The sequence below is a fragment of the Grampus griseus genome (assembly GCF_964374135.1).
Source record: "Grampus griseus genome assembly, chromosome: 12".
NCBI classification, from domain to species: domain Eukaryota; kingdom Metazoa; phylum Chordata; class Mammalia; order Artiodactyla; family Delphinidae; genus Grampus; species Grampus griseus.
The window spans coordinates 3,526,402-3,551,333 of NC_139006.1; the positions used below are offsets into that span (position 1 = coordinate 3,526,402).

At 47.8% G+C, this 24,932-nt stretch overlaps 1 protein-coding gene across 1 annotated transcript in view; it reads right to left on the minus strand.

The window, feature by feature from the left end:
• Nucleotides 1–24,932, minus strand: part of TMEM132C (transmembrane protein 132C) — a gene marked incomplete at its 5' end in the record, with an annotated part of 372,803 nt that overhangs the window by 236,407 nt on the left and 111,464 nt on the right. Inside the window, one exon of the mRNA XM_082667952.1 lies at nucleotides 2,603–3,491. Coding sequence (XP_082524078.1) covers nucleotides 2,603–3,491 — 889 coding nt within the window. The remainder of the gene's footprint in view (nucleotides 1–2,602; nucleotides 3,492–24,932) is intronic.

Below are 24,932 nucleotides of genomic sequence, written 5' to 3' on the forward strand. Positions count from 1 at the left end.
AGGGAATACCTACTTTACCCACAGCCTTCCCATACCAATCAGGGCAGCTGCATCCTTCACGCCCAATGTCTTAGAGTCATTCTTTTTTTCTCTTTGCAGTACGTGTGCCTCTCACTGTTGTGGCCTCTCCCATTGCAGAGTACAGGCTCACGGGCCCAGCCGCTCCGTGGCATGTGGGATCTTCCCGGACCGGGGCACGAACCCGCGTCCCCTGCATCGGCAGGCGGACTCTCAACCACTGCGCCACCAGGAAAGCCCTTGGAGTCATTCTTGACTCTGTTTCTCCTCCACCTCCTCTCTCTCCCCATGACTCTGATCCGTGGGTGGAAAGATCAGGAAGGCAGAAATAGGGCCACTGCCCTTCCCGGCATCAAGCAACATCCATGTCGTTCCGACCCTCTGTGCTCCCAAAGCTCTTGTCATTATAAAACAAATTTTTTGCTCTTTAAACAAAAGCATGGTGAAGTGAGAATCAATACAGCTTTCAGAACACACCTGGTAGCTGTTGTTTTATGCGAAGCGCAATATCCTTTCACTGCTAAAATAGAATTCAATGCTTATGGAAGTTCTGATGGGTGTTCAACAGCAACCCTTCATAGAAGCACTTCTATGTGCCAGATACCGTTGTAAGCATCTCACAAATAAATATCAGCCCACTGAATCTTCCCATCCCTACGGCAGTAGGTACCAGAGTCTCATCTGAATTAGGAAACTAAGGCACGTGGAGATGAGGTGGCATGCCTACAGTCCCAAAGCCAGGAAGCAGACCAGAACTGAGGCCAGCTGGTTGCAGGACCTGTGTTCTCCCACATCATGCTCATCTTTGTGATGAAAAATACAGAAAACAGCTTCTCCTCTCCAGTGAACCAGGTCTGAGTGTCCCACCTGCAGCGGAAGGCCCTGCATCTTACACGTGGGGACCCAGTGGCTCAGGCATACTCACCCCTCAAGCCCGCTGTGCTAAAGAGGGAAGCTAAGGATAAGTACAAGTGGGAAGATACTTATGACTCTGGAATTTTAAAACTTGTTAGCAGTACTACTGATGCCCTGCCTTCTATCCCTCTTTTCCAAAGCTCAGGATTGATATATTTATTTTGCAATAGAAGAACACGAGACCAGGGTGCTAACGGACTCAGTGGAAATGAAACTCAAACCTTCCAGATCAGTGTCTTTCCCCATCCAAGGCAGGAGGAAGCAAACCTGGATCCTTTTATCTCAATATCTGCTATCCTGGCCCTGCAGTTATAAGGCTGACACTTGCATTAAGACACTGAGTTTATCCTTCCGCCCCCCAAAGGCAGCAGGCACCAGGCTGACCACCCATCAGTACAAATACGATGGGAATTTTTCCCCCAGGGCACAGTTTATATTTTGTAGAAGATGCAGGACTGCCGAACGTCACTGAAAGTGATGCTGTAAAGCCCTTGATCATATCCCAAACCACTGTCAAAGACGGGTCTGGTAAAACTAGTCCACTTAAAAATTGAAAGAAAAAATTATAAGGATGATGACTAGACAGACACTTCAGAAGAGAATTATTCGAATCCAAAGGACTAAGAAATGCCTCGAGAAACTTATTAAAACCCTTGAAAATGGACCATTCTTATCATCAGACAACAAAATTTAAACCAAAGTGAAATATGCTGTAAGATGCCATCATTCTATTTTGCGAATATTTTCCCCAGCAATTCAAGCAACATGTGATTAATTTTTTATTCTAAAAAGAACCAAAGCACAGCTGCAATTACAACCTAAGTCCTTCTTAACGATACCAAACAAAAACCTGCTATTTATCATCCTTATCTTTTAAACAAATCTCAAGCAAATAGTTTTTCATTTTTATGAAATCCTGGGCCACATTTTAAGAGGATTTGCTTCAGGTGGCTTTCCCCCCCCCATTATTAGTTATCCTCGGATAACAGGCGCTCCTTATCTAAACCTTAGAATCACTGTGCAGAGGAAGAGCCCATTACAAGTTTGGGGTGATTTGCTGAACCAACAGAGGTGATGGTAGGTGGGTTGTTCTGTAGTTGTTTCAATTTAGTTTTCTTTTTTCTTTTTTTATGAGATGGAATACCTCTGCTGAAGAATCTTCTGTTGGGCAGACTCCCTGAATCATTGCTAAACTGTACTCAGAAACTGGGGTTTTCCCACCGCTAACTGGCAAGATTTAACCCCACCGAAAAAAAAAGATACTTATCCTTGGCTTTTTTTTCACGTTTACACCCCAAGTGAGATAGCGGAGAGTGAGGTATGCCTATGTCTTTTCTTGGGCCCCTGGACATACACTTGGCCATGTAACCAAGTATTTGTACATGTATTTAAAACTCTGAAGCTTAAAAAAAGTCCTATCCTTCTGCCAATTCAAAGGTAATACAAGGTCAGAAGACAGTGGGTAAGTTAGTCTTGTTTCTTAGGGGTGCACTTCCGGCCCTCATTCTCCCACCCCCTAACATACGGCGAAGCTGCTGAAAGCCTGTGGCTGGGCGCAGCACGTGGCTTCTACTCTGAAGCCGGAGCGCCCCTGAAGGTGGTGAATCTGCACCCCACCTTCCCGTCCGGCGTCAGCGTACGCACGCCCCAGACTACAGCGGGCACCTACCTCAAGATGAAGAAGTCCACGGTGGAATTGCTGGCCACGGTGACATAGGCAGTGACCACGTCTCCTTGCTTGGCCGGCCGGGAGGGCAGCCAGACGGCCACGTTGCCATCGAGGCGCAACTCGCTGAGCTGGGCGCTGTCCTGGACCCGGTAGAGGCCGACGGCGCCGATCCTCTGCAGGTGGGACGTGCTTTCCTCCAGCCCGTCCTTCCCGGGGCGGATGGCATTGCCCTTCCGGACGTCGCCGCCCGCACAGTCTCCGCGCTCGTCCCCGGGCTGCAGGGCGTAGTAGAGCTCCACGGGGCTGCCCTCGGGGGGCTCGGGCGACTTCTTCCTCCCGGCCACCACCGTGGGGGGCCCGAACCAGCCGGCCGGGAGCTCCAGCTGCGCCACGCACAGCCCCAGGGCCCCCTGCAGCCGGCAGGTGCCCCTCACCTCCCGGGTCTCCCGGAAGGCGAACACCCGCAGGCAGGGCAGCCTCTGCGCGGGGTCGGCGTCGTCCCAGTCCCTGCCCACCACGTGGAAGAGCACCTGCACGCGGGGCCGGCTCAGGGAGACCTTGTCCCGCAGGATGTGCGCTTTCAGCTTCCAGTTGAAACTAACCTTGTCGGTGGGACCCAAAAAGTCTGGAGTCGACATCAGGTCCGGGGGCACGACCTTTTCCACCGAAAAAGGCCCATAGCTGGCATTTAAGATCGGGGGCCGCCTGGCTTTGTAGGGGAAGAAGGACTCGACTCGGGACTGCAGGCTGGAGTTGCGTGTCAAGTCCTGGTTGGTTTCCTTCAGGAAGAAGGAGGTCTCCGCTCTGAGCACGTGGTAGGTCACGGGCAGATAAGGGGGCAGCGAGGAAAACCTCTGGATGTTGTCTGTGACCCCACGGCCCTCGATCACTGCAGGGGGGAAAGAAAAAAGAAAAAGACAAAGATGGGGTTATTCCGGGCTCCTTAGAGGTCACTTACGAGCAACTAGGGGTAATTGACGAGCAATTTAGAAACGAGGGTAAACACTCCGCAGTCCACTTGGCTAGGATTTTCATGTTCCTTCGATCAGCCACTAAATGACAACATGCTCCGAAAATTACTTGCGTGTATTAGGTCGAAACCTACGAAAGGGAGATTTTTGTCCATTAAGAATTGTTGAACAGCGGCAACTTTATGGAGTCCGATCTAATGCTGGCAAGTGTGGGAGTGTAAAGTGGGTGGATTTATTAATAACTTGCATGAGTTTCAAACATTTTTAATGACACTGGTACATGAAGAGAAAACCAGACCAGTGGAAGGGAACCGTTCATAAACAAGCCCCTGTACATCTAGACATTTCGTATGTTTTAAAGGTGGTACCACAAATCATGAGGCAGAGACAGACTTTAAACGGTACTAGGACAACCGACCAGCCGTTTGGCAAAAAGATACAATTAGGGCCATACCTCACACCATACACAAGCATGAACTTCAAATGGATCAGTGATCTAGATGTAAAAAAGTGACATTTTTTCACTACTGAATGAAAATGTGATTTCCTCTATAACCTGGGTCTAGGGAAAGCTCTCTAACGATAACCCAAACGCCGAATGCAATTAAACAGTGATAAACGTGCCTGTGTAAAACTTTTACAAGACCTTAAACATAGCCAAAAATATCATAAAGTCGAGAAAAAGGGCAACCTGGGAGACACTGCAAACTGCTCACTTACGGTGCTCAACTCAGCCTGCAGGTGCGTTCTGTTTGGTCCACGGTATTTTAAAAGATGGCTATGAACGGGAACCTTTTTTAAAAACTGGGGAGTATCTGGGTTTCCAGCTTCTCTGCAAACATGAGAGGAGTGGCAGCATGTAGGCTGTCTGCCCACCCGGCAATGGTAAGAGAACAGACCCAGCAAACCACCTTTGCTCAGTACCATTTCCTGCTGGACCCTCAGGAGCACCTGAGTTTAAAAGCACCAGTTAGGGGGCTTCCCTGGTGGCACAGTGGTTGAGAGTCCGCCTGCCGACGCGGGGGACGCGGGTTCGTGCCCCGGTCCGGGAAGATCCCACATGCCGCGGAGCAGCTGGGCCCGTGAGCCATGGCCGCTGAGCCTGCGCGTCCGGAGCCTGTGCTCCGCAGCGGGAGGGGCCACAGTGGTGAGAGGCCCGCGTACCAAAAAAAAACAAAAAATACTAAAAGCACCAGTTAGAATCTCCAGCCGGGTAAGTAAATGTACGCTGGAGGCTGGAGGTTCAACACTGAGCCAGGGAAAAGCAGCACATCGCTCCCATCTTCCTGTCTTTCTCTGTCCATCACCTGCATCATTAGCAGTACAACCAGCTGCCTCCTTGCTGATTGAAGGTTGCCCTCTACAGCTTCCCCGTGGGTTGATACTTACATTGCTGGGGACTCGCTGCTCGCCCAGGGCACGAGAGGTTACTGCGCCCCAACTGCTAACTTTGCAAAGCCCAGGAAAGACCATCACCTGGCCCTTGTCTTTCAGAACCAGACCAGAAAACCCACATAAGCCCCCATTCATACACTGAGAGAGAACACGGGCATTCCTCTCCCCTGATGCTCCAACCTCCCCTGCTGTCCCTGCTTCTAACTGCAGCCGGCACAGCCCATCCAGCCTATGGGGCTACCCCACTGCCTCCCTCCTCTGGAACTTCCCCTAATCCTCTTCCCGGCCAGGACACTGGCTAGCGGATCAAAGCTGCCTTTGGTGCTGCAGCCTAACGCCCTTAGGTTGTAAAGGTGGCTTTTCAAAGGAATAGCTTTCTCCCTTGTTCTTCGCCCAGAGGCGTTGTTCTGAGGTCACCGGTAACACGGGTACTTTGCCCCTCTCTCTTTAGCGATATTTTACTGCTTCCCTTTTAACCCACTCATTTCAGGACCAGGTTAAAACACTCTCAGAAGACCCTGCATAACATTCTAGAAAAGGTTCTGGCTCTATGTGCTTAAAGAAAATCATTGACTTTTTTTTTTTAACATCTTTATTGGAGTATGATTGCTTTACAATGGTGTGTTAGTTTCTGCTTTATAACAAAGTGAATCAGTTATACATATACGTATGTTCCCATATCTCTTCCCTCTTGCGTCTCCCTCCCTCCCACCCTCCCTATCCCACCCCTCTAGGTGGTCACAAAGCACCGAGCTGATCTCCCTGTGCTATGCGGCTGCTTCCCACTAGCTATCTATTTTACATTTGGTAGTATATATATATGTCCATGCCACTCTCTCACTTTGTCACACTGACAAAGGATTAATCTCTAAGATTTACAAGCAGCTCATGCAGCTCAATAACAAAAAAACAAATGACCTAATCCAAACATGGGCAGAAGACCTAAATAGACATTTCTCCAAAGAAGATATACAGATGGCCAACAAACACATGAAAGGATGCTCAACATCACTAATCATTAGAGAAATGCAAATCAAAACTACAATGAGATATCATCTCACACCGGTCAGAATGGCCATCATCAAAAAATCTAGAAACAATAAATGCTGGAGAGGGTGTGGAGAAAAGGGGACACTCTTGCACTGTTGGTGGGAATGTAAATTGATACAGCCACTATGGAGAACAGTATGCAGGTTCCTTAAAAAACTAAAAATAGAATTACCATACGACCCAGCAATCCCACTCCTGGGCATATACCCTGAGAAAACCATAATTCAAAAAGAGTCATGTACCAAAATGTTCATTGCAGCTCTATTTACAATAGCCAGGACATGGAAGCAACCTAAGTGTCCATCATTGGATGAATGGATAGAGAAGATGTGGCACATATATACAATGGAATATTACTCAGCCATAAAAAGAAACGAAATTGAGATATTTGTAGTGAGGTGGATGGACCTAGAGTCTGTTATGCAGAGTGAAGTAAGTCAGAAAGAGAAAAACAAACACTGTATGCTAACACATATATATAGAATCTAAGAAAAACAAAAAAAAGGTCATGAAGAACCTAGGGGTAAGACGGGAATAAAGACACAGACCTACTAGAGAATGGGTAATCATTGACTCTTTAAGCAACTTGTAGAATTGTATCAAACCCAATGGATTAATTACTACATTTAACGCTTTTATTCTGATGTATTCATCCCCCTCCAAAAAAGCTTTTAAACCTTGAAGGGTAGAGATTTAGAGACTGGTTTGTTTGGAAAAGACAGTGGGCCAAGGGCTCTCTGAAGGAACAGAGCAAGGATTCTAAGGCCCGTCTGTGCAGCGTGTATTCCACAACAGGGAAGCTTGTCAACAAGCTTTCTCATCATTCTTCACTCTTCTTGCACCTAAAAATGCCTTTTTTCTCCTTTTTTTTTGGTCTTTTTACTTTTAAAAAAAATCCTAAAAATGAACCTTTTGCTTTGAAGCAAATGCTGAGTTTATTTTCGATGACATAAAGCTGAAGGGGGCGTGCTGTCCTCTTATCTCTTCTCTTAGGCTGCTTCCATTATTTAACGCCCTCTTCATCTTTCGTATGGGACAGGAAGTGCCTAGCTCATACCTTCCTGCTGAACCTAGTTCTGAAGTTTTCCAGTTAACGAGAGATTTAACTCGAGCCAAGAAGAGATAGACATGGTAAAGAAGGGAGTGGGATCTAGTATAGTGGTTAAAGACATGGTGTTTGGCTATAGAGATCTAGAGTTGATCTATTCAGTACCCATGTGATCTCAGGCAAGTTCTTACCTTGTTGGACAGTTTCAGTTTCCATAGATAAATGGATGGATGGATGGATGGATGGATGGATGGATGGATGGATGGAAGGATGGAAGGATGGAAGGATGGATGGATGGATGGAAGGATGGATGGATGGATGGATGGATGGATGGATGGATGGATGGATGGAAGGATGGATGGATGGATGGATGGATGGATGGATGGATGGATGGATGGATGGATGGATGGAAGGATGGAAGGATGGATGGATGGATGGAAGGATGGAAGGATGGATGGATGGATGGAAGGATGGATGGATGGATGGATGGATGGATGGAAGGATGGATGGATGGATGGATGGATGGAAGGATGGATGGATGGATGGATGGATGGAATAGAAGGATGGATGGATGGATGGATGGATGGAAGGATGGATGGATGGATGGATGGATGGAAGGATGGATGGATGGATGGATGGATGGATCAATGGTTGGATGGATGTTTGGATGGATGGATGGATGGATGGGTACACAGGTAGATAGACAGGTGGACAGATTTCATTATATAGGGTCTAATAGTACCTGTTGTAGAGCAATTACAAAATGGCTCCCATTCTCCTCCTCTTTCTACATATTTTGTGTGTGACTTTGCAATTTTCCCTTCAAAATTAGGAGTCTATTGCCCCACTCCTTGAATCTAGGTTGGCCTTGAATTTGCTCTTGTCGGCAGAATATGGCAGAAGTGACGATGTGCCAATTCCAAGCTCAGGTTTCCACTAACCCTCTTTTGAATTTCTGCAGAGACCATGTGAAGGACAGCAGAGTTATTCCAGTGGAGGCCATCCCAAATCAGCCAACCCGGAGCCTGCGGCCACCCCCGAACAAGTGAGAGAGCCCAGCCACAATTAGCCAAGTTCAGCAAAGACTGGTCACCCCTAGACTCATGAGAAATGAAAAGTGAACTAGGTCTCTAAATTTGGAGGTGGTTTTTTATGCAGCAACACCTGATGGGGTAACTCATAAATATCGAGAGATAACCAAGGATAAGAAACTAAACAAATACAGTGACACCAACATGAGACTCCCTCCTCCTCGAGGGAATTAGAGTAATTCAAACAGAACTGAAAAGGGAATCACTTTCTCATTGGTAAGACTCAAGTGGTTTCCCACCTTGTAGGTGGACCTGCAATACCCAACCTCATAGACACTCATGAAAACGGCCCCCCTGGAGCTGTGCTAGGCCCGTCTGCACAGCCACGTGCTGTGACACCATATGGGTCTCCCAAGCTCATCTCACATTTTGGGGAGCCTTCATCTGGCAGATTAAGGGACCCGTGGTGGTTACCAGCCGTTGTGGTATTTCTCTCCTGACGCTCTATCTGCTGATTGCAAGGAAACCATCCCACGGGTGCCGTGACCTAGTGAAACACAGACAGATATCCACCCTCTAATTCTGGTTCATCCGCTCATAGCAGCGTCTCCTAGAAAGATAGGATTGTTGAGTAATTTTTACCATCTGAAACAATACCCCTGGAAAAGTCCGATGCTGTCTGCCTCCGGACGTGGAGCGGGGAAGAGGAGAGAAGCTGACAGCTGCACCTCCGCATCTGGCCTCCCAGCTGACAGCACGTTCATTTGCTGTCTCCCTTCCTGTTTATCCATTTTCTTTATCTGTGCTTGCCTGTCAGTGTCGGGATATCGTGTCCTCCATCAGCCGCTCATCAGAGAACTCTACTGCAAAGCTGCCTGCCGGAAATTGAGTTTTTGAGATTCTGAGACAGTGGACGCAGCAGGTGTCCATGCCACTTAGCACCCAGACAGAACAACCCCAGGGGAAATGACCCTTCGGCGAACGTCATGTGCCCCCTCCACTGCGAGGCTCGCTTTGGGATGTGTTGACCGAGATGGATTCTTTAGCATTGATTCTCTCTGAGCTGTGACATGAAGGATGGGTTGGATCTCGGGAGGGTGAGTGGAATAGGGGAAGGATCCTTGGAAGCGGGGTGTGGAGCACAGCACCAAGAAAGGGTCAGTGGAGGGAAAGCTCAGGAGCTGGGTGTGTGAGGAGTGGGAAGTTGGTCTAGGAAGCGGGGCCGGGGCCCGCCGTTGCCCTGAATGTGGTAAGGGATGGATGCTCATGTGGTACTTTGGTGAAAATGCTGGGTCCCGGTTTCCTTGTCAATTAAATAAGCTACAAGCAAACCCCGCTGGAATACTCCAGAGGCACAAGTGGTGCTGCTTCAGGATGTGCAAAGGTCCTTCCTAAAGAGTATCGAGGTTCTCAACTAAGGGTGACTTTGCACCCTGGAGACGCCTGGCAACGTCTACAGGAGACATTTTTGATTTTCACAGCTGGGTGCTACTGTCACCTAGTGGGGTGAGACTAGCGATGCTGAGAACATCCTACCATGCACGGGACAGCCCCCCGCCACAAAGAATCGTCCAGTCCAAAACGCCGGTAGTGCCAAGGATGAGAAACCCTGATCTAGCTCGATTCACAGCAGGTGTTCAGAGGTTTGTCACAGATGCCAAAGAGACAGGAGGAAGGATTGTAACCGAACCCTCTCCAGCCCAGTGAGAGGAATGCATCCCAGGTTAAGAGCATTCCCAAAGCCAGACCACATCCAAAAATGAACCCCTGTCCCCAACGTACTAAGTAAGTTTTTGGGTTTTTTGCAAATACCTTAAACTTTTGAGTTTGAGAATCTTCATCTTTAAAGTGGGAATCATATCAAAACCAATTCCCTTAGAGCAATAAAGAAAGTACCCAGCACCTAGAACATGCCTAATAATTGGGGAGCAGTTTCTGTTCCTGTTATTATCATTATGATCATTACCATTATTTCAATCCTGTTGATAAGTTATAGTAAAAAGGTTTTCAGGCTATAGCAACATGAAAAAAATAGGTGATAATTATAATTCGTAAAAAAAAAAAAAAAAGTTGAGTGACAGCCATGTGAGAAAAGAAATCTGCGATCAAGAGGGGTGGGCTCTTGTTATAACTTCAATGACCTGTTCCGACATCTCCAGTTTACCTGTGTGATATCAGAAACCTACGACACAGAAACCTGCCTTTCCCCACAAGCCTCAAGAAAAACCCTGATTGGACTTTCCTTCCAAGTCATCGCAGCTTACTTGAAACACAAGCCGGCCTGAGTACTTGGAAAGTTTTTTTCCTCTCCCCCCACCATTTGTGATTTATAACATTCGCCAGACGCAAAATGTCTCTCTGATAAATATGACACATGGTTACTTTTCTTCTTGAAACAAAAGGCACCTTGATAAATGGATTATTTGATTTCAATGCCTCTTCTGAACAAACCTCCCCCCAGTATCCTCAGCTGAAATTACATAGTGTGGTTTGCAATTTCGAAACAGTAAAACTCTCCTTTAAAGGAGCAGGTACTTATATTCCCCTTGGAGGCCATGGGGGGGTATCCCCCCCCCCCCCCCGTTCTCTGGTTAAAGTCCATAATCACTCTCAGGCACTCCTCAATCAGTCCCCTGGAAGTAGAGCAAAGGAGACATGCCTTTCAAAGACAAACTCTCTAAAACACCCAGAATCTCAGCCTTTATCAGCATGAGAATAGTGCCTCGGGTAGGCACAGAGGGAAATATTTGCTATGCAAAGTTCTAAATCTAAAACGCAGTCTTTTTTTTTTTTTTTTTGCGGTACACGGGCCTCTCACTGTTGCGGCCTCTCCCGTTGCGGAGCACAGGCTCCGGACGTGCAGGCTCAGCGGCCATGGCTCACGGGCGCAGCCGCTCCGCGGCATGTGGGATCTTCCCGGACCGGGGCACGAACCTGTGTTCCCTGCATCGGCAGGCAGACCCCCAACCACTGCGCCACTAGGGAAGCCCCTAAAACGCAGTCTTTTAACTGGGCTGCAATTGGCAAATGGCTTGATCTTGGCAAACGGCCCACAAGGCCAATCCCTCCTCCTCCATCCCTGCAATGTGGCTCAGACCCCAGGTCCACGAGGGGCTCCGACTGGCTCAAGACAGAGCTCCCCCGTGAGACAATGTACATATTAGTTTCCTATTGCCGCCGTAACACATTACCACAGCTTAGTAGTGTAAACCAACAGCAAAAAAATATTTATTTATAGTTCTGGAAGTCAGAAGTCTACCATGAAGGGGTCGGCAGGGCTGCGATCTCCCGGGGAGGCTTCAGGGGACAATCACTTCCGAGCCTTTTCCGTTTGTTAGAGGCGCCTGCGTTCCGTGGCTCCTGGCCACTTCCTTCCTCTCTCTCTCTTCAAAGCCAGCAGCTTCTCTTCTCTCTGACCTCCGGCCTCCGTCTTGTAAGGACCTTTGTGGTTACATCAGCTCATCTGGGTGATCCAGGACCATCTCCTCATCTCAAAATGTTCAACTGAATCACATCTGCCAAGTCCCTCTTGCCACATAAGGTCACACATTCACAGGCTCTGACAACTGAGGAACAGACGTCTTTATGGGGGCGGATGGTGGTACCGTTCCGCTGACCAGAGAAGGCATTCGGGGTGTTTGCAGAAGCAGAGCTGGTTATCACAGTGACTAGAGGGAAGAATACCACTGATGTTTAGAGAGCGGGGTCCAGCTCTGCTGGATGCCCTGCAAGGCCTGAAATGGTCCCAGGCAACAAATAATTGCCCAGGCCCTGCATGACTTCTGACTGTCCCACTGGACACTCACAAAGGTGAGAAACCTATTAGGACGACCCAAGCCAAGAACCTATCTCCACTAAAAATTCCAGGAGGGGCAACGATGCAACCTGTGCATTTGCCAGTATTGCAATTACTGGGGTGCAGATTGTACTTATTTATTTATGGCTTATTTATTTATAGGTCTTCGTTGCTGCACACGGGCTTTCTCTAGTTGTGGCGAGCAGGGGTTACTCTTCGTTGCAGTGCGCGGGCGTCTCATTGCAGTGGCTTCTCTTCTTGTGGAGCACGGGCTCTGGGCACACGGGGTTCAGTAGTTGCGGCACGTGGGCTCAGCAGTTGTGGCTTGCGGGCTCAGTAGTTGTGGCGCACGGGCTTAGTTGCCCCGCGGCATGTGGGATCTTCCCGGACCAGGGCTCGATCCTGTGTCCCCTGCATTGGCAGGCAGATTCTTAACCACTGCACCATCAGGGAAATCCAGGTTGTACTTTGATTTCATGAAACTTTACTAAAAACTTGTTTACCCTTTTGGCAAATTACATGAGCAATGCCCTATCTGCCTGTGAAATCCAAATTGCCCAAAGAGCTATACCAGCCTGCATGTGTGGCTGACACATCCATGCTGACGCTAAGTACACGGGCGAATATCTGACGACTTCATTTGACCTCCCCTATATGTACACATATTAAAATATTATTTTCCGATCCATTACTTTGGTCATATTTTTCATCTCTAGAACAGGGCACCAGACTGATTTGTTTTTAATTATGCATAGAGACAGTTTACAAGGCTATGAATTTAATTTTATGATCTATAAAGCTAAGGGTTGAGAACCACTGGTCTAATCCAGGGGTTGGCACATTTTTTTCTTGAAGAGAACATAATAAACACCTTAGGCTTTGCAGCCTTAGAAGCAAAATCAATGTTACAAAGGTACTTATATAGCTATTTTAAATGTAACCATTTACAGTTTTACTTTTTACCATTCTTACACGTTTACATCACCCTGACTCAGCCTGTGGGCCACACAAAACTAGGTGGTGGGCTGGATTTGGCCCATGCTCTGATGTTTGCCAACCCCTGGTTTAAACCACACAGGGTAATTCCAGATCTGTCTCCAGTAACTGGTTCACTTCTGCACAGGCCCAAACCCGTGGTTCCCACATAGGGGCAATTATGCCACCTGGGGGCCATCCGGAAATGTCTGGAATCAATTTTTTTCTTGATGTAGCTGTTTTTGTAAATTTTTAATTTTTTCAGTGTATTTTTCTAATTGGGGTAACACTGACTTATAATAGTATGTAAGTTTCATGTGGCCAACATTGTATGTTTACTTCTGTATACACTACAGCACGCTCACCACCGAAAACTGGTTTCCATCCGTCAGCACACAGTCAATCCCCTTGACCCATGTAGCCGCCCCTCCCCCTATTTTTTTTTTTTTTTTTGCGGTACGCGGGCCTCTCACTGCTGTGGCCTCTCCCGTTGCGGAGCACAGGCTCCGGACGCGCAGGCTCAGCGGCCATGGCTCACGGGCCCAGCCGTTCCGTAGCACGTGGGATTTTCCAGGATCGGGGCACGAACCCACGTCCCCCGCGTCGGCAGGCGGACTCTCAACCACTGCACCACCAGGGAAGCCCCCCCTCCCCCTGGTAACCACTACTCTGTCCTCTGTATCTACGTATTTGTTTTTGTTTGGTTTGGTCTGTTCACTTATTCTGATTTCATGTTTGTTGGTTGGTTGGTTGCTTGGTTGGTGGGAATGTAAACTGCTGCATCCACCATGGAAGACAGTACAGAGAGTCCTCAAAAAATTAAGAATAGAGCTGCTATATGATCCAGCTATCCTACTTCCGGGTATTTATCCAAAGAATACAGAAACACTAATTTGAAAAGACATCTGCACCCCTATGTTCACTGCGGTACTGTTTACAATAGCCGAGACATGGAAACAACCCGAGTGCCCATCAGTGGGTAAATGGATAAAGAAGATGTGGTATCTATACATCTATCTATAGAGATAGATATTGACGTCTATGTAGATATCTATGTACCTGTGCACCTATAGATGTTTCTATCTATCTAGATACCTACATATAAGGGAAGACTACTCATCCATAAAAAAGATGAAATCTTGCCATTTGAGACAACACAGATGGATCTCGAGAGTATCATGCTAAGTGAAATAAATCATATGGTGAAAGACACGTACTGTATGATTTCACTCACATGGAAACAGTTCCACTGCCATGGTTGGGGGGTTAGGATGCTACCGGCCTCTAGTGGACAGATGCCAGGGATGCTTCTCAGTGTTTTCCATGTGCAGGACAGCTCCACAGCTAAGAATTAGCTGGCCCCAAAGGTCAATGGCACTGAGGTTGGGAAACCATGCCCTCGGACACTTTGGGCCCAGGAGCTACAAGGGGAGGTTTGCTGGGACTCCTGGGAGAGAAGCCCTCCCCCCTTAGAGAACCGTGGCAGCAAACGTCTTTCTTCCCAGAGGCAAGGGAAAGACCAGTTCACCCCACTAATACTGTCACCCATCCTGAAACTGAGTGAAATTCCGAGACAAAGCCAGGATGGGGGAGGTACAGTGGCGGGATCCTGGGTCTTGACACCAAAGGGGGGACCACTGAATACACACACCCTCAATCTTGCCTCTCCACTGCCCTTCCTATTATGAGAACCAGTGCACAACCATAAAGGACACGGGTTTTCTCTTACTTTCAGCGGAAAGCTTCTGAGATGATACAGACTGGCTTCATCCACTGAGGTGATCTGGCTTCACAGGTCATGGAAAGAAGGGATCGAGACACGTTTTCTGTCAAGGCCCACACAGTAAACATTTTAGGCTTAATGGGCTGAATACACTCTGTTTCAACTACTCAACCCTTCTGTTATGCCAAAAGGGCAGCCGGAGACCAGTGTAAACACGGCTGTGCCCGTGCTCCAATAAAACTTTATTTATGGACACTGAAATCGGAACTTCATAGAATTATGACGTCAGAAACATTCTTCTTCTTTAAAATATGCTTTTTCTCCAATCATTTAAAAACGTAAGAGTATTCTTAGTTCACAGGTCATCCAAACGCAGTGGTGGCTGGATCTGCCTGTGAGCCGTTGTTTGCTGACCTCTGACATAGGCGAAGCCTTTCTAAGAGTTGTGTTTCATGCAGATGAGGACTTTCTTGGTGTTTCCTTCAGGGCTCTTTACAATCTGACAGAGATACCAGGTTTATTCATTGATCCAAATGTAAACATGCCTCTTACGATGCCTCCAAGACAGTTTGGAAAAGGATGAAAGAAAAGATTGGATTCAAACATCGGCAGAGATTTGGAGTTGCATAATGTAAGCATTTACAGCAGAATTTAAATAACTGCATTTGATGTTCACATAGCATATGGTTGGTTTGGGAATGTTTTGCTGTATCTATTCAAAGAGAGAAGCATTTATTTATCACAGATGGTGGTATTATTTATCCTGAGAGTCCCAATTATCTCAATTCATGTAAATAAAAGGGAACAGCATTCCTGTTCTTTATGATGGTTTTTCCCCCTAAAAAATAAAGAGCTTATTTATTTATTGCGGTACGCGGGCCTCTCACTGTCGTGGCCTCTCCCGTTGCGGAGCACAGGCTCCGGACGCGCAGGCTCAGCGGCCATGGCTCACGGGCCCAGCCGCTCCGCGGCACGTGGGATCTTCCCGGACCGGGGCACGAACCCGCGTCCCCTGCATCGGCAGGTGGACGCTCAACCACTGCGCCACCAGGGAAGCCCAAAGAGCTTATTTTTAATAGAGTCCATGTATTTTCTTTCCCACTAATTACAGATAATTTTAAAAAACCCTTCTGCAACCCACTGAGTCATCCTCATTTTTCCCCCAACACATGAGTCTCATTTGCCTGCTGGTTAGCATCTGTAGTTTTGATTGGTTGCACCAGTATTTCAGATGATTATATCAATGAGGAGTCTTAGGCTACAAAGTAGAAAATGCTTTCCTGATGGTTGAGTAAACAAAAAAGAGGAAAGAATCCATCAGAAGATGAAAGCGTTTTCTCTTTCATTATATATAGCTTTTAACTCTTCATATCGTGAAAGAAGACACTGAAACCGAGTTTTCCACAAAGGATGGAGAATTGAGAGGGGAGAATTCTGAACACTCAAGGGGAAAAAAGTCCCTTAGATGGAAGGTGAAACATTAGCCTCATAAAACCTGCATTATGGATACAGAAGGATGAACAGAGCAACACCGACCATCAACAACCTGTAGGTCCAGGTACTGCATCTCAGTCGTTTAAACTTGGAACAGCCCTTTATGTTAAGTACTCTTATGACCCCATTTTACACACAAGAAGACTGAGGTTCAAAGAGGTTTTGTAACCTACCCAAGCATCACCCAGCTAAGAGTACTAGAATCAGGATTTGAACTCAGGACCCACGTGCTCACCTGCTTCAGGACATAAGCTTTCTTTATGTTCACATCTCTCTCTTCCAGCGATGTTTTTCCTATACAGTGCCAGCTTAGTAAAAATAACAGCAAGAGGGCTATTAACCATCTACGGCTGTGCTGGTCTAGAGATGCTGAACTCCAGCTCGAAAATCAAGTTAACATTGAGGAAAGACGAGTCAAGAGCTGGAGCCCCTAAATCCAGCCATGCCTAAAGTCAGAGGGTCTTTGGGTGTTTCCGTTCATAGCTTAAGCCCATCTGAGATGCACTTCCCGTCACTCTGAACTAACTGATCCTCAATTTCCTGTTTTTAATTGATGAGGCCGCTGAGCTTACAACTGTTCTTATTTAATATTGCAGGGGCAAGCCTTCGATCTTGGTCTTAACATTAATCTCAAAAAAAAAAAAAAACCCACTCCAACTGGGGGATATTATGAGGAATGTTCTTCATCCAATAAATATTAACTGGGAACCTTCGGTGTGTCTTGCGCTGCCTGGCTTCTGTCAGGAATTATGTGTAGATAAATAAACTACGGTTATCAAGCTCATAGGACTCTAAGCCCAGGAGAGGAGACCGGCCACAGAAGGGAAGAATGACGATGGGTAGAAATAAGGATGCCAATGTGATACAAGAGCTGAGATGTGTGCCTTAGTAACTGTTTACAAGCAGAAGGTGGTCCTGTGATGAGACGGTGCTTCAGAATTGGCCAGGCTGGGAAGGAAAGTGAGGCAGGCACCTTGGACCCATACTCTGGAGGAGGTGTTTGCACGAGACAGTGATGTCGCAGGGCGAGGGCGTCACATTTTGCTACTCTTGAAGTTTCCGATGGCCGGTCCACAGTGATAAGGAAGGCAGACCAACTTTCACTCAGTTTTGTTGTTGCTTTTGAATTTTTTATAGAATGTGGGCGCCCTTCTTGCCTTCTACCAGGGTATACAGCTGGACCTTGGCGTCGAAGGCTAAGTTTGCAATTGTTCCAGAAAGAGGCACCTTCCTTTGGAAACTCACAAACTTAAAAAGGCATATACAAAATGAACTTACCTACAAAACGGAAATAGAATCACAGATGTAGAAAACAATCTTATGGTTACCAGGGGGTAAGGCGGGGGGGAGGGATAAATTGGGAGACTGGGATTGACATAGACATGCTACTCTATATAAAATAGATAACTAATAAGGACCTACTGTATAGCACAAGGAACTCTACTCAATACTCTATAATGGCCTATATGGGAAAAGAATCTAGAAAACAGTGGATCTATGTATATGCATAACTGATTCACTTTGCTGTATACCTGAAACTAACACCACATTGTAAATCAACTGTACTCCAATAAAAATTAAAAAAATAAAAGGGCATGTACACGACACAGAAAACAAACTTACGGTTACTAGGGGAAAGGGGTAGGGAGGAACAAATTGGGAATGCAGGATTAACAGATACACACTACTATATATAAAAGAGAAACAAGGACCTACTGTATAGCACAGGGAACTGTATTCGATATCTTATAATAACCTATAATGGAAAAGACTCTGAAAAGGAACAGACATATACACGTGTATATATATATATATATATATATAACTGAATCACTTTGCTGTACACCTGAAACACTGTAAATCAGCTATACTTCAATAAAAAAGTATGGAGCATACTAGAAAGCCATTGGGGAAGCCCCACCCAGACCCTTCCCTCTCTGCCCCGGGACAAAAGCCTTAAGCTGAAGAAGAAGGAACAGCAAACCATGCTCCCCAGAGAGCAGGGGTGCTGGGAGAAGGGGAGGGGGCGTGGGGAGAGACATAGCCTCTACCGTGGGGGAGGGGCAGAGATGCCCCAACTACTAGGCTACGAGAAGGAATACTGTGCAGACAATTAGCATTATCACACACTTACACGCAAGCATCATAAAATATTAAAATACTTACATCAAAAGTAACTGTATCAATACTGATATTTATAAAATTAGCATATATTAATAAACTTCACATAATAATTATGTTAAAATAAGAACAAACTGAAACACACTATTCTACCTTCTATCTATACATACATACAAATGTTTAGGAGAAGTTTTTTATGATAATATCACACTTACAAAAGTGATTTTTTTTTACACCTTTATTGGAGTATAATTGCTTTACAATGGTGTGTTGGTTTCTGCTTTATAACAAAGTGAATCAGTTATACATATACATATGTTCCCATATCTCCTCCCTCTTGCATCTCCCTCTCTCCCACCCTCCCTATCCCATCCCTCTAGGTGGTCACAAAGCACCGAGCTGATCTCCCTGTGCTATGCGGCTGCTTCCCACTAGCTATCTACCTTACGTTTGGTAGTGTATATATGTCCATGCCTCTCCCTCGCTTTGTCCCAGCTTACCCTTCCCCTCCCCATATCCTCAAGTCCATTCTCTAGTAGGTCTGTGTCTTTATTCCTGTCTTACCCCTAGGTTCTTCATGACAGTTTTTTTCCTTAGATTCCATATATATGTGTTAGCATACAGTATTTGTCTTTCTCTTTCTGACTTACTTCACTCTGTATGACAGACTCTAGGTCTATCCACCTCATTACAAATAGCTCAATTTCGTTTCTACAAAAGTGGTTATTAATCGAAAGGGAGATGAGATCTTTTGGAAGGTCACACATATCTTAGCTTTACTGGGTGTTTTCTTTCCTTTTATAAAATGAGAGCGTGTATTCACACATTACTTGTGCGATTCAAATGCTGTTTCAAGACAGCTTCCCTTGGCAACAGGGCTGCAATGATCTGATTTGGCCGACTGACACAGCAAAGTAGATGTGTAAATAGTTCTGTGTGTGACTTCTCAACAGGTGCATCATTTAAAAGTAGAATTACTCCCCCCTCCCTTTCCTTGCGATTTCTTTTTTTTTTTTTTAAGATTTTTTTTTGATGTGGACCATTTTTAAAGTCTTTATTGAATTTGTTACAATATTGCTTTTGTTTTATGTTTTGGTATTTTGGCCGCGAGGCATGTGGGATCTTAGCTCCCCAACCGGGGATCGAACCCACACCCACAGTATTGGAAGGCAAAGTCTTAACCACTGGACTGCCAGGGAAGTCCCTTCTTTGCTATGTCTTCTAATATCCAACTTCAAAGGAGATGGAAAGCAGTGAGTTTCGCATAAATACTTGTGCACCCAACATGCCTCAGCTTCATCCTAGGATCAGATGGGGGTCAGCAGACGCTGGGCTGACCAGACGATTTCCTTGTGAGCGTCCCTGGTACCCATGTGGAGGTTTAATCCAAGTTGCACAGGTGTATCTGTTGCTTTATTTTTCTGCTAAACCTTTTTTTCCCCTTCCTATGTTATTAAAAGTCCTTGTGAAATGCTCCCTTCCCTGCCTGTGGGGTTTTGAATAATAAATATGTCCACAGATTCCTTGATACTCCTGTCTTCAAGAGGCTGAGCTCTCATGGGCTGGGCTTAGTGACACCAGCAGTGTCTGGGTCCCTCTCGGCATCTTGAAGCATCATACCAACCTGGGCCACCAAACTTTGGACCATCGAAGACAAAACTAATTCCAAGATAAGAAAGGCTGCTGATTCCTAGACTCACGGTAAGGAAACCCATCCACTGTCAGCTTCCTTTCAGCAGGGGTTCGAGGGTCTTAGGAAGGAGAGGCAATTTTAAAGAGTAAAAGGACGGAGCCACGTGACCATGTCTGATTGACAAGTGCTGTATGAAGTTGGGAAATCTGAATCGGGGGAGACCCTCCAATCGATCTTTGGTACGCTTGACAGTCCTTGGTTGGCTGAAGGGGGCATGGGAAAAGTTTGGGGACATTTCAGAAGAGGGAGTTTGTTCAGTGTCACAGGATGAGGGGGTTTTCTTGTCCGGTCATTTCCTGGATCAAGTGGGGATCAATTTTATAGTGATGCTGCTGTGAGGCTGTCTGTCAGGACAAGAAATTTCTCAGGACTTTTTGTTTTGTAAGAAAAACAAAGCCTCCAATTTGTCTGAACCACCCATTTTCAGGTTTCCATTACCCGCAGACTCCTAATGACATTGTTTATGCACCTCGAACCCTCTACACTTGAGGTCAGAAACTGCCATGCAGCTCTGAGCCACAGCACGTAAGTTCCCTTGCTGTGTAAGGCAGTTTGAATATCACTTGTTCTTGCCTCGCCTCCTCCAGGAAGTCTTCCTTGCCATCTCTGGCCAGCAGTGGCCCTTCCTCTTTCCCGACTATCTGTCCTACCCACAGTCTGTCCACGCACCGTGGTCCTCTCTGATGCCCTGAGGTCAGGCTCTCTCGTGCTCAAGTCCTGTTTGTCAAACTGGAATATCAACTCCTTTGGGTCAGGAGAACCACGAGGTTGAGAAAGAAGTGTGCTTTGGAGGTGACATCCTAGCTCGTTAACCTGGCCATTGGACAAGAGACTCTACCTTCATGAGCCTCAGTTTCTTCATCAATTGAAATGGGAATGGAAACCACCTTCTCCCCAGGGGCTGCTGCAGTGGTTTACAGAAATCACCCCACCAGAGTTCTTGAAAGCACCAGCTCCCTCTCTCCCTGGAGGGAAGAGTCTGTGTCGTGTGTACACAGCTTCTCCAGAGAGAGAGACAGACAGAGTGACAGTGAGAGTGGGAGCGAGAGTGACAGGAAGAGGGAGAGGGGCAGAGAAAGGCACCGGCAGCCAATTTTTCTTAAAGGTCCAGACAGCAGGCACTCGTAGACGGCAGGTATTTTAGACCAAGAGGCAAAAATCAAGGACATTATGTAAGTACTTATATAACCGTTTCAAATGCAACCATTTAAAAATGTAGACACAATTCTCAGCTACAGACCCTACAAGCAGATGGCGGGGCCGGTCCCAGGGGCCATGGTCAAGTCAGCCCACCTGGGTCTAGAGTGCAGCTCGGGGCTGCGAACCCAGGGGTTGAAGCCTGGCTGCCTGGGCACGGATCCTGTCTCCACCCCTTAGCAGCTGTGTGGCCTAGAGCAAGGCATTTCATCTCTTTGCGCCTCAGTTTCCTTATCTGTAAAATGGGGAGAGTAGTAAGGATGACACGTTCCTCCTGAAGTAGTAACTATGTCAGTGTATATAAAATGGTTAAAACAGAGTCCTGTGTCCAGGACAGGTTCAATACATGCTATTCATGTTCCTTCCTCACGTCCAACACACAGAATGGCGCTACTTAATCCTTTTATGGGGTCTTGGGTCTTTTGGGGACGCTGCTGAGTACTAAGGACATCTTTCCTAAGGGACATACATGCCTGTGCCCATTTAGCAGACATTTGCATAAAAAGTCGGGGCCCAGGGACTCCTTTAATCTCACCACAGGGAGCCTCTGTCCAGGGAGCCTGTCTCCATCCCTGAGATTCATGCAGTGCAGTCTTGGAGGAAAGGTAAGAAAAGGCCTCCCGACGTTCTCAAAGGCCACCCCGCCGGCCTGCTGCCTCAGATCACGGGCACAGCAGAACCCCAGGCTCTGGGTGTTGGAACAGACCTCAGCTGCCTCACAGGTTCTGACCGTGGTATCCACACACGGGATTGCCACCCCTCGCCCGGAGTCTGGGGGGCAGGGTGGAGCACACACATTTCTAACACGCTGCAGGGTGACGGGGTCCTGTTGCTGCCAGCCCAGGACCCCCCTTGAAAACCCCTGCTGTAAAGCGTCAGACCTTCTGTCCAGGAGTTGGTAACACACATCACGAGGACAGGCTAAAGCTGTTTGAAATGACAGCTTCCGCCTGAACCCCTGCAAGGCTACTGCAGAATCTGATTCCCAAAGACACCCCAAACCTGTCCCTTCGCTTCCATCCCCAGTCACCTTGGGCAGGAGGTACCAGCGTGTGTGGTGGGTCGACGAGCCACCCAGCCCACGCAGACTCAGAGTGATCTCTGCATGGGAACCCTCAGATCAGGACCTAATCCCAGGATCTGTGAACATGGTGCAGGGAGAAGGGGAATTCAGGCTGCGGGTGGAATGAAGGGTGATAACCGGCTGACTCTAAGACAGGAAGATGCTCCTGGGATGTGTGGGCAAGCCCAGTGAAATCCACAGGGTCCTTCCAAGTGGCAGGACGGGGAAGGACAGGAGGGTCAAGATGATGCCTCATGAGAAGGACTTGCTGGCTGTGAAGATGGAGGAAGGCGCCACAAGCCAAGGAGTGTGTGCAGCCTCTAGAAGCCCAAAAAGGCAAGAAAACGGATCCGCCCCTGGAGCCTCCAGAAGGGACACAGCCCTGCAGACCCCTTGATCTTAGCCCCGTGAGACTCCCTTTGGACTTGTGGCCTCCAGAGCGCTAAGGTAACAAACCTGTGTTGTGTTAGCCCGTGCACTTGAGGTGACCTTTTACAACAGTCCCAGAAAACTCAGAACCCTCCGATGGCTCCTCTGTGCCGTTAGAATAAAATCTAAACTTCTCAATACGGCAGAGGCTGGAATCTGATCTGCCCCATGTCTACCTGGACTCACCCGATTTCACCCGCCCAGCTTGTACCACACCTGGACCGCACAGACCTGTTTATTCCACCTCAGAGATGCTCAAGCTTGCTCTCCTCCCCCCAGAGCTTCACGGGGTTGCCTCCTTTGCATTGCATCCAGCAAAGCTCACTGAGCACCTACTACATGCCCGAGCCTTTTCCAGGCACTAGAAAAACCACAGTGAACAAAACACAGTTCCCACCATCACGGTGCTTCCCTTCCAGTGGGAGAAAACAGAATGCATTTACTGTTGGGTGGTGGTAGGGACTCTGGAGAAGAAACATATGTATCAAGGCAGGTGCTGACCTCATGGCCGTTCCAGCCAAAGTAGCTCTCACCCCGTCCCAATCGGTCCCCATGGGCTCAACCCATTTTACTATCTTTCATGGGTCTTCTTACTCCCTCCCAAATGATGTTTATTTGTTGGTTTCTTTGTTTAGTGCGTCTCCTCTCCCGCTAGACAGGAAAACCCATGAAAGAGAGACTTTTTTTACCTTCGCTCTCCCCAGCATCTGGGCCAGTATATGGACCATGGGAGCACTGAGTAAGTACGAACGAACGAACAAATGAATGGGTGAGTGCCCTGGGAACCACAGGCGGCCAATGCCTGAGTGCCCCGAACCAATTTCCCTGTCCCGTCAGCACCTCTGGTCTTGGATCTCCCAGGACGCTCACGGTATGTGCAGGTACCACAGAGCCTGACAAAACCCACCGTGTCCCCTCCTTCTGGCTGCCGGCACTGACTTTTTTGTAGAGCTGCCTCCTGTGAATTTAGTATCTGGTGTGTGTTTAGGCAGCTGCCACTGTTTTCCTCAAGCTACGTGTGAAGCCAACAGTCTGTTAAAAAGTGGAAACAAGATCCTCCCAGTTATGGCACCAAAACCAGGGCAAGTGAAACAAACAACAGAAAACACACATGGGGGAAGCATCATCTCTGCTGCAGGGAGTGCCCAGCTCAAGCTACTTGGAGGATGATGAAACCTCCTTCCTAGGGTGGCCCACATGCAGCCTTGCTGGCAGGAATGATGAGGCTGGCGGGACATCCGCACCTTGGCTGTCTCACCCACAGCATATGCTTCACCAGCAGAGATGCTGCTTGTGGCCAAGGAGCTCAGACCCAGAGGGACGTTCTCCGGAGGCACGGGTGCCACGCTGGTCCTCAGACAAGTTTACTGCAAGGCACGGTGTTTACAAGAAAGACAGGGAGGATGGAAGGGGGAAACGAGGGAGCCAGAGATGGAAAGAGGGAGGAAGAGATTTTGAAAGGCAGGGCAGGTGGGTTGCTAGTTCTTTGAAATTAGAGGCAGCACGTAAAAATGCAGATTCTTAGTTGCATTTGAAAAACTGGAATTTGGGGCCATACCAGGCTGGCCTGCCTGCCTGCAGCTATTAGCTGGAGCCAGGAAGGAGCTGCCCCCTTGGGTCTCTGGGTCACCAACATGTCCAGCTGGCTGGCCCCTGCATCTCTGGGTCGGCCACCCCAGCCTTAGAGAGGGGCTTTCTTTCTCCACCCAGAGCCCACCCATCCCAGAGAAGAGAAGCTAATCCAGCCCAGCTCTCCAAACCAAATAGGTCCCAGACACAGATGCTTTGTCTCAGCCCAGGCTCTCTGAAGTGGAGGGGGCATCCAATGTTCTAGAAGACTTGGCATCCTCTACAGAAGGTCCCAGGACGCACACAGGAATTGTCTGGCCACTGGCACAGGAGACACTTCTAAGTGCAGCCACCAGAGGGCGTGCCCTGGGGGACCCAGGAGAGGCCAAGGCCAGGGAGGTCTGCAGCCACTGGCAGGCCAGCCGAGCAAGCGGCAGCCAGCCAGCCACCTGTCCGTCCATCCATCCATCGGTCACCCAGCCCCGGAGAGCGGAAACTAGTGGTCCAGCCCTGTAGCAGCAAGCCTTCAGCAGTCCCCCAGCTCCCTCCCTGCAGCGTGGCGCCTCTCCAGAACTTGTCATTGTAATGAATGAAAAGCAGTTTGGCGCTATAGAATTGCTGGAAGCATGCACAAGGGAAGTCAGAGAACTCAAACGCTAAGGGCCAAGGGGCTTGGTTTGTCGGCTCCAAGGCACACGTTTCCCCGAGCTGAGTGATGCTAGGCGCTTGGTCAGCCAAAGGTGCCCACATTTCCGAGAGCAGGGACCCCAGCCAT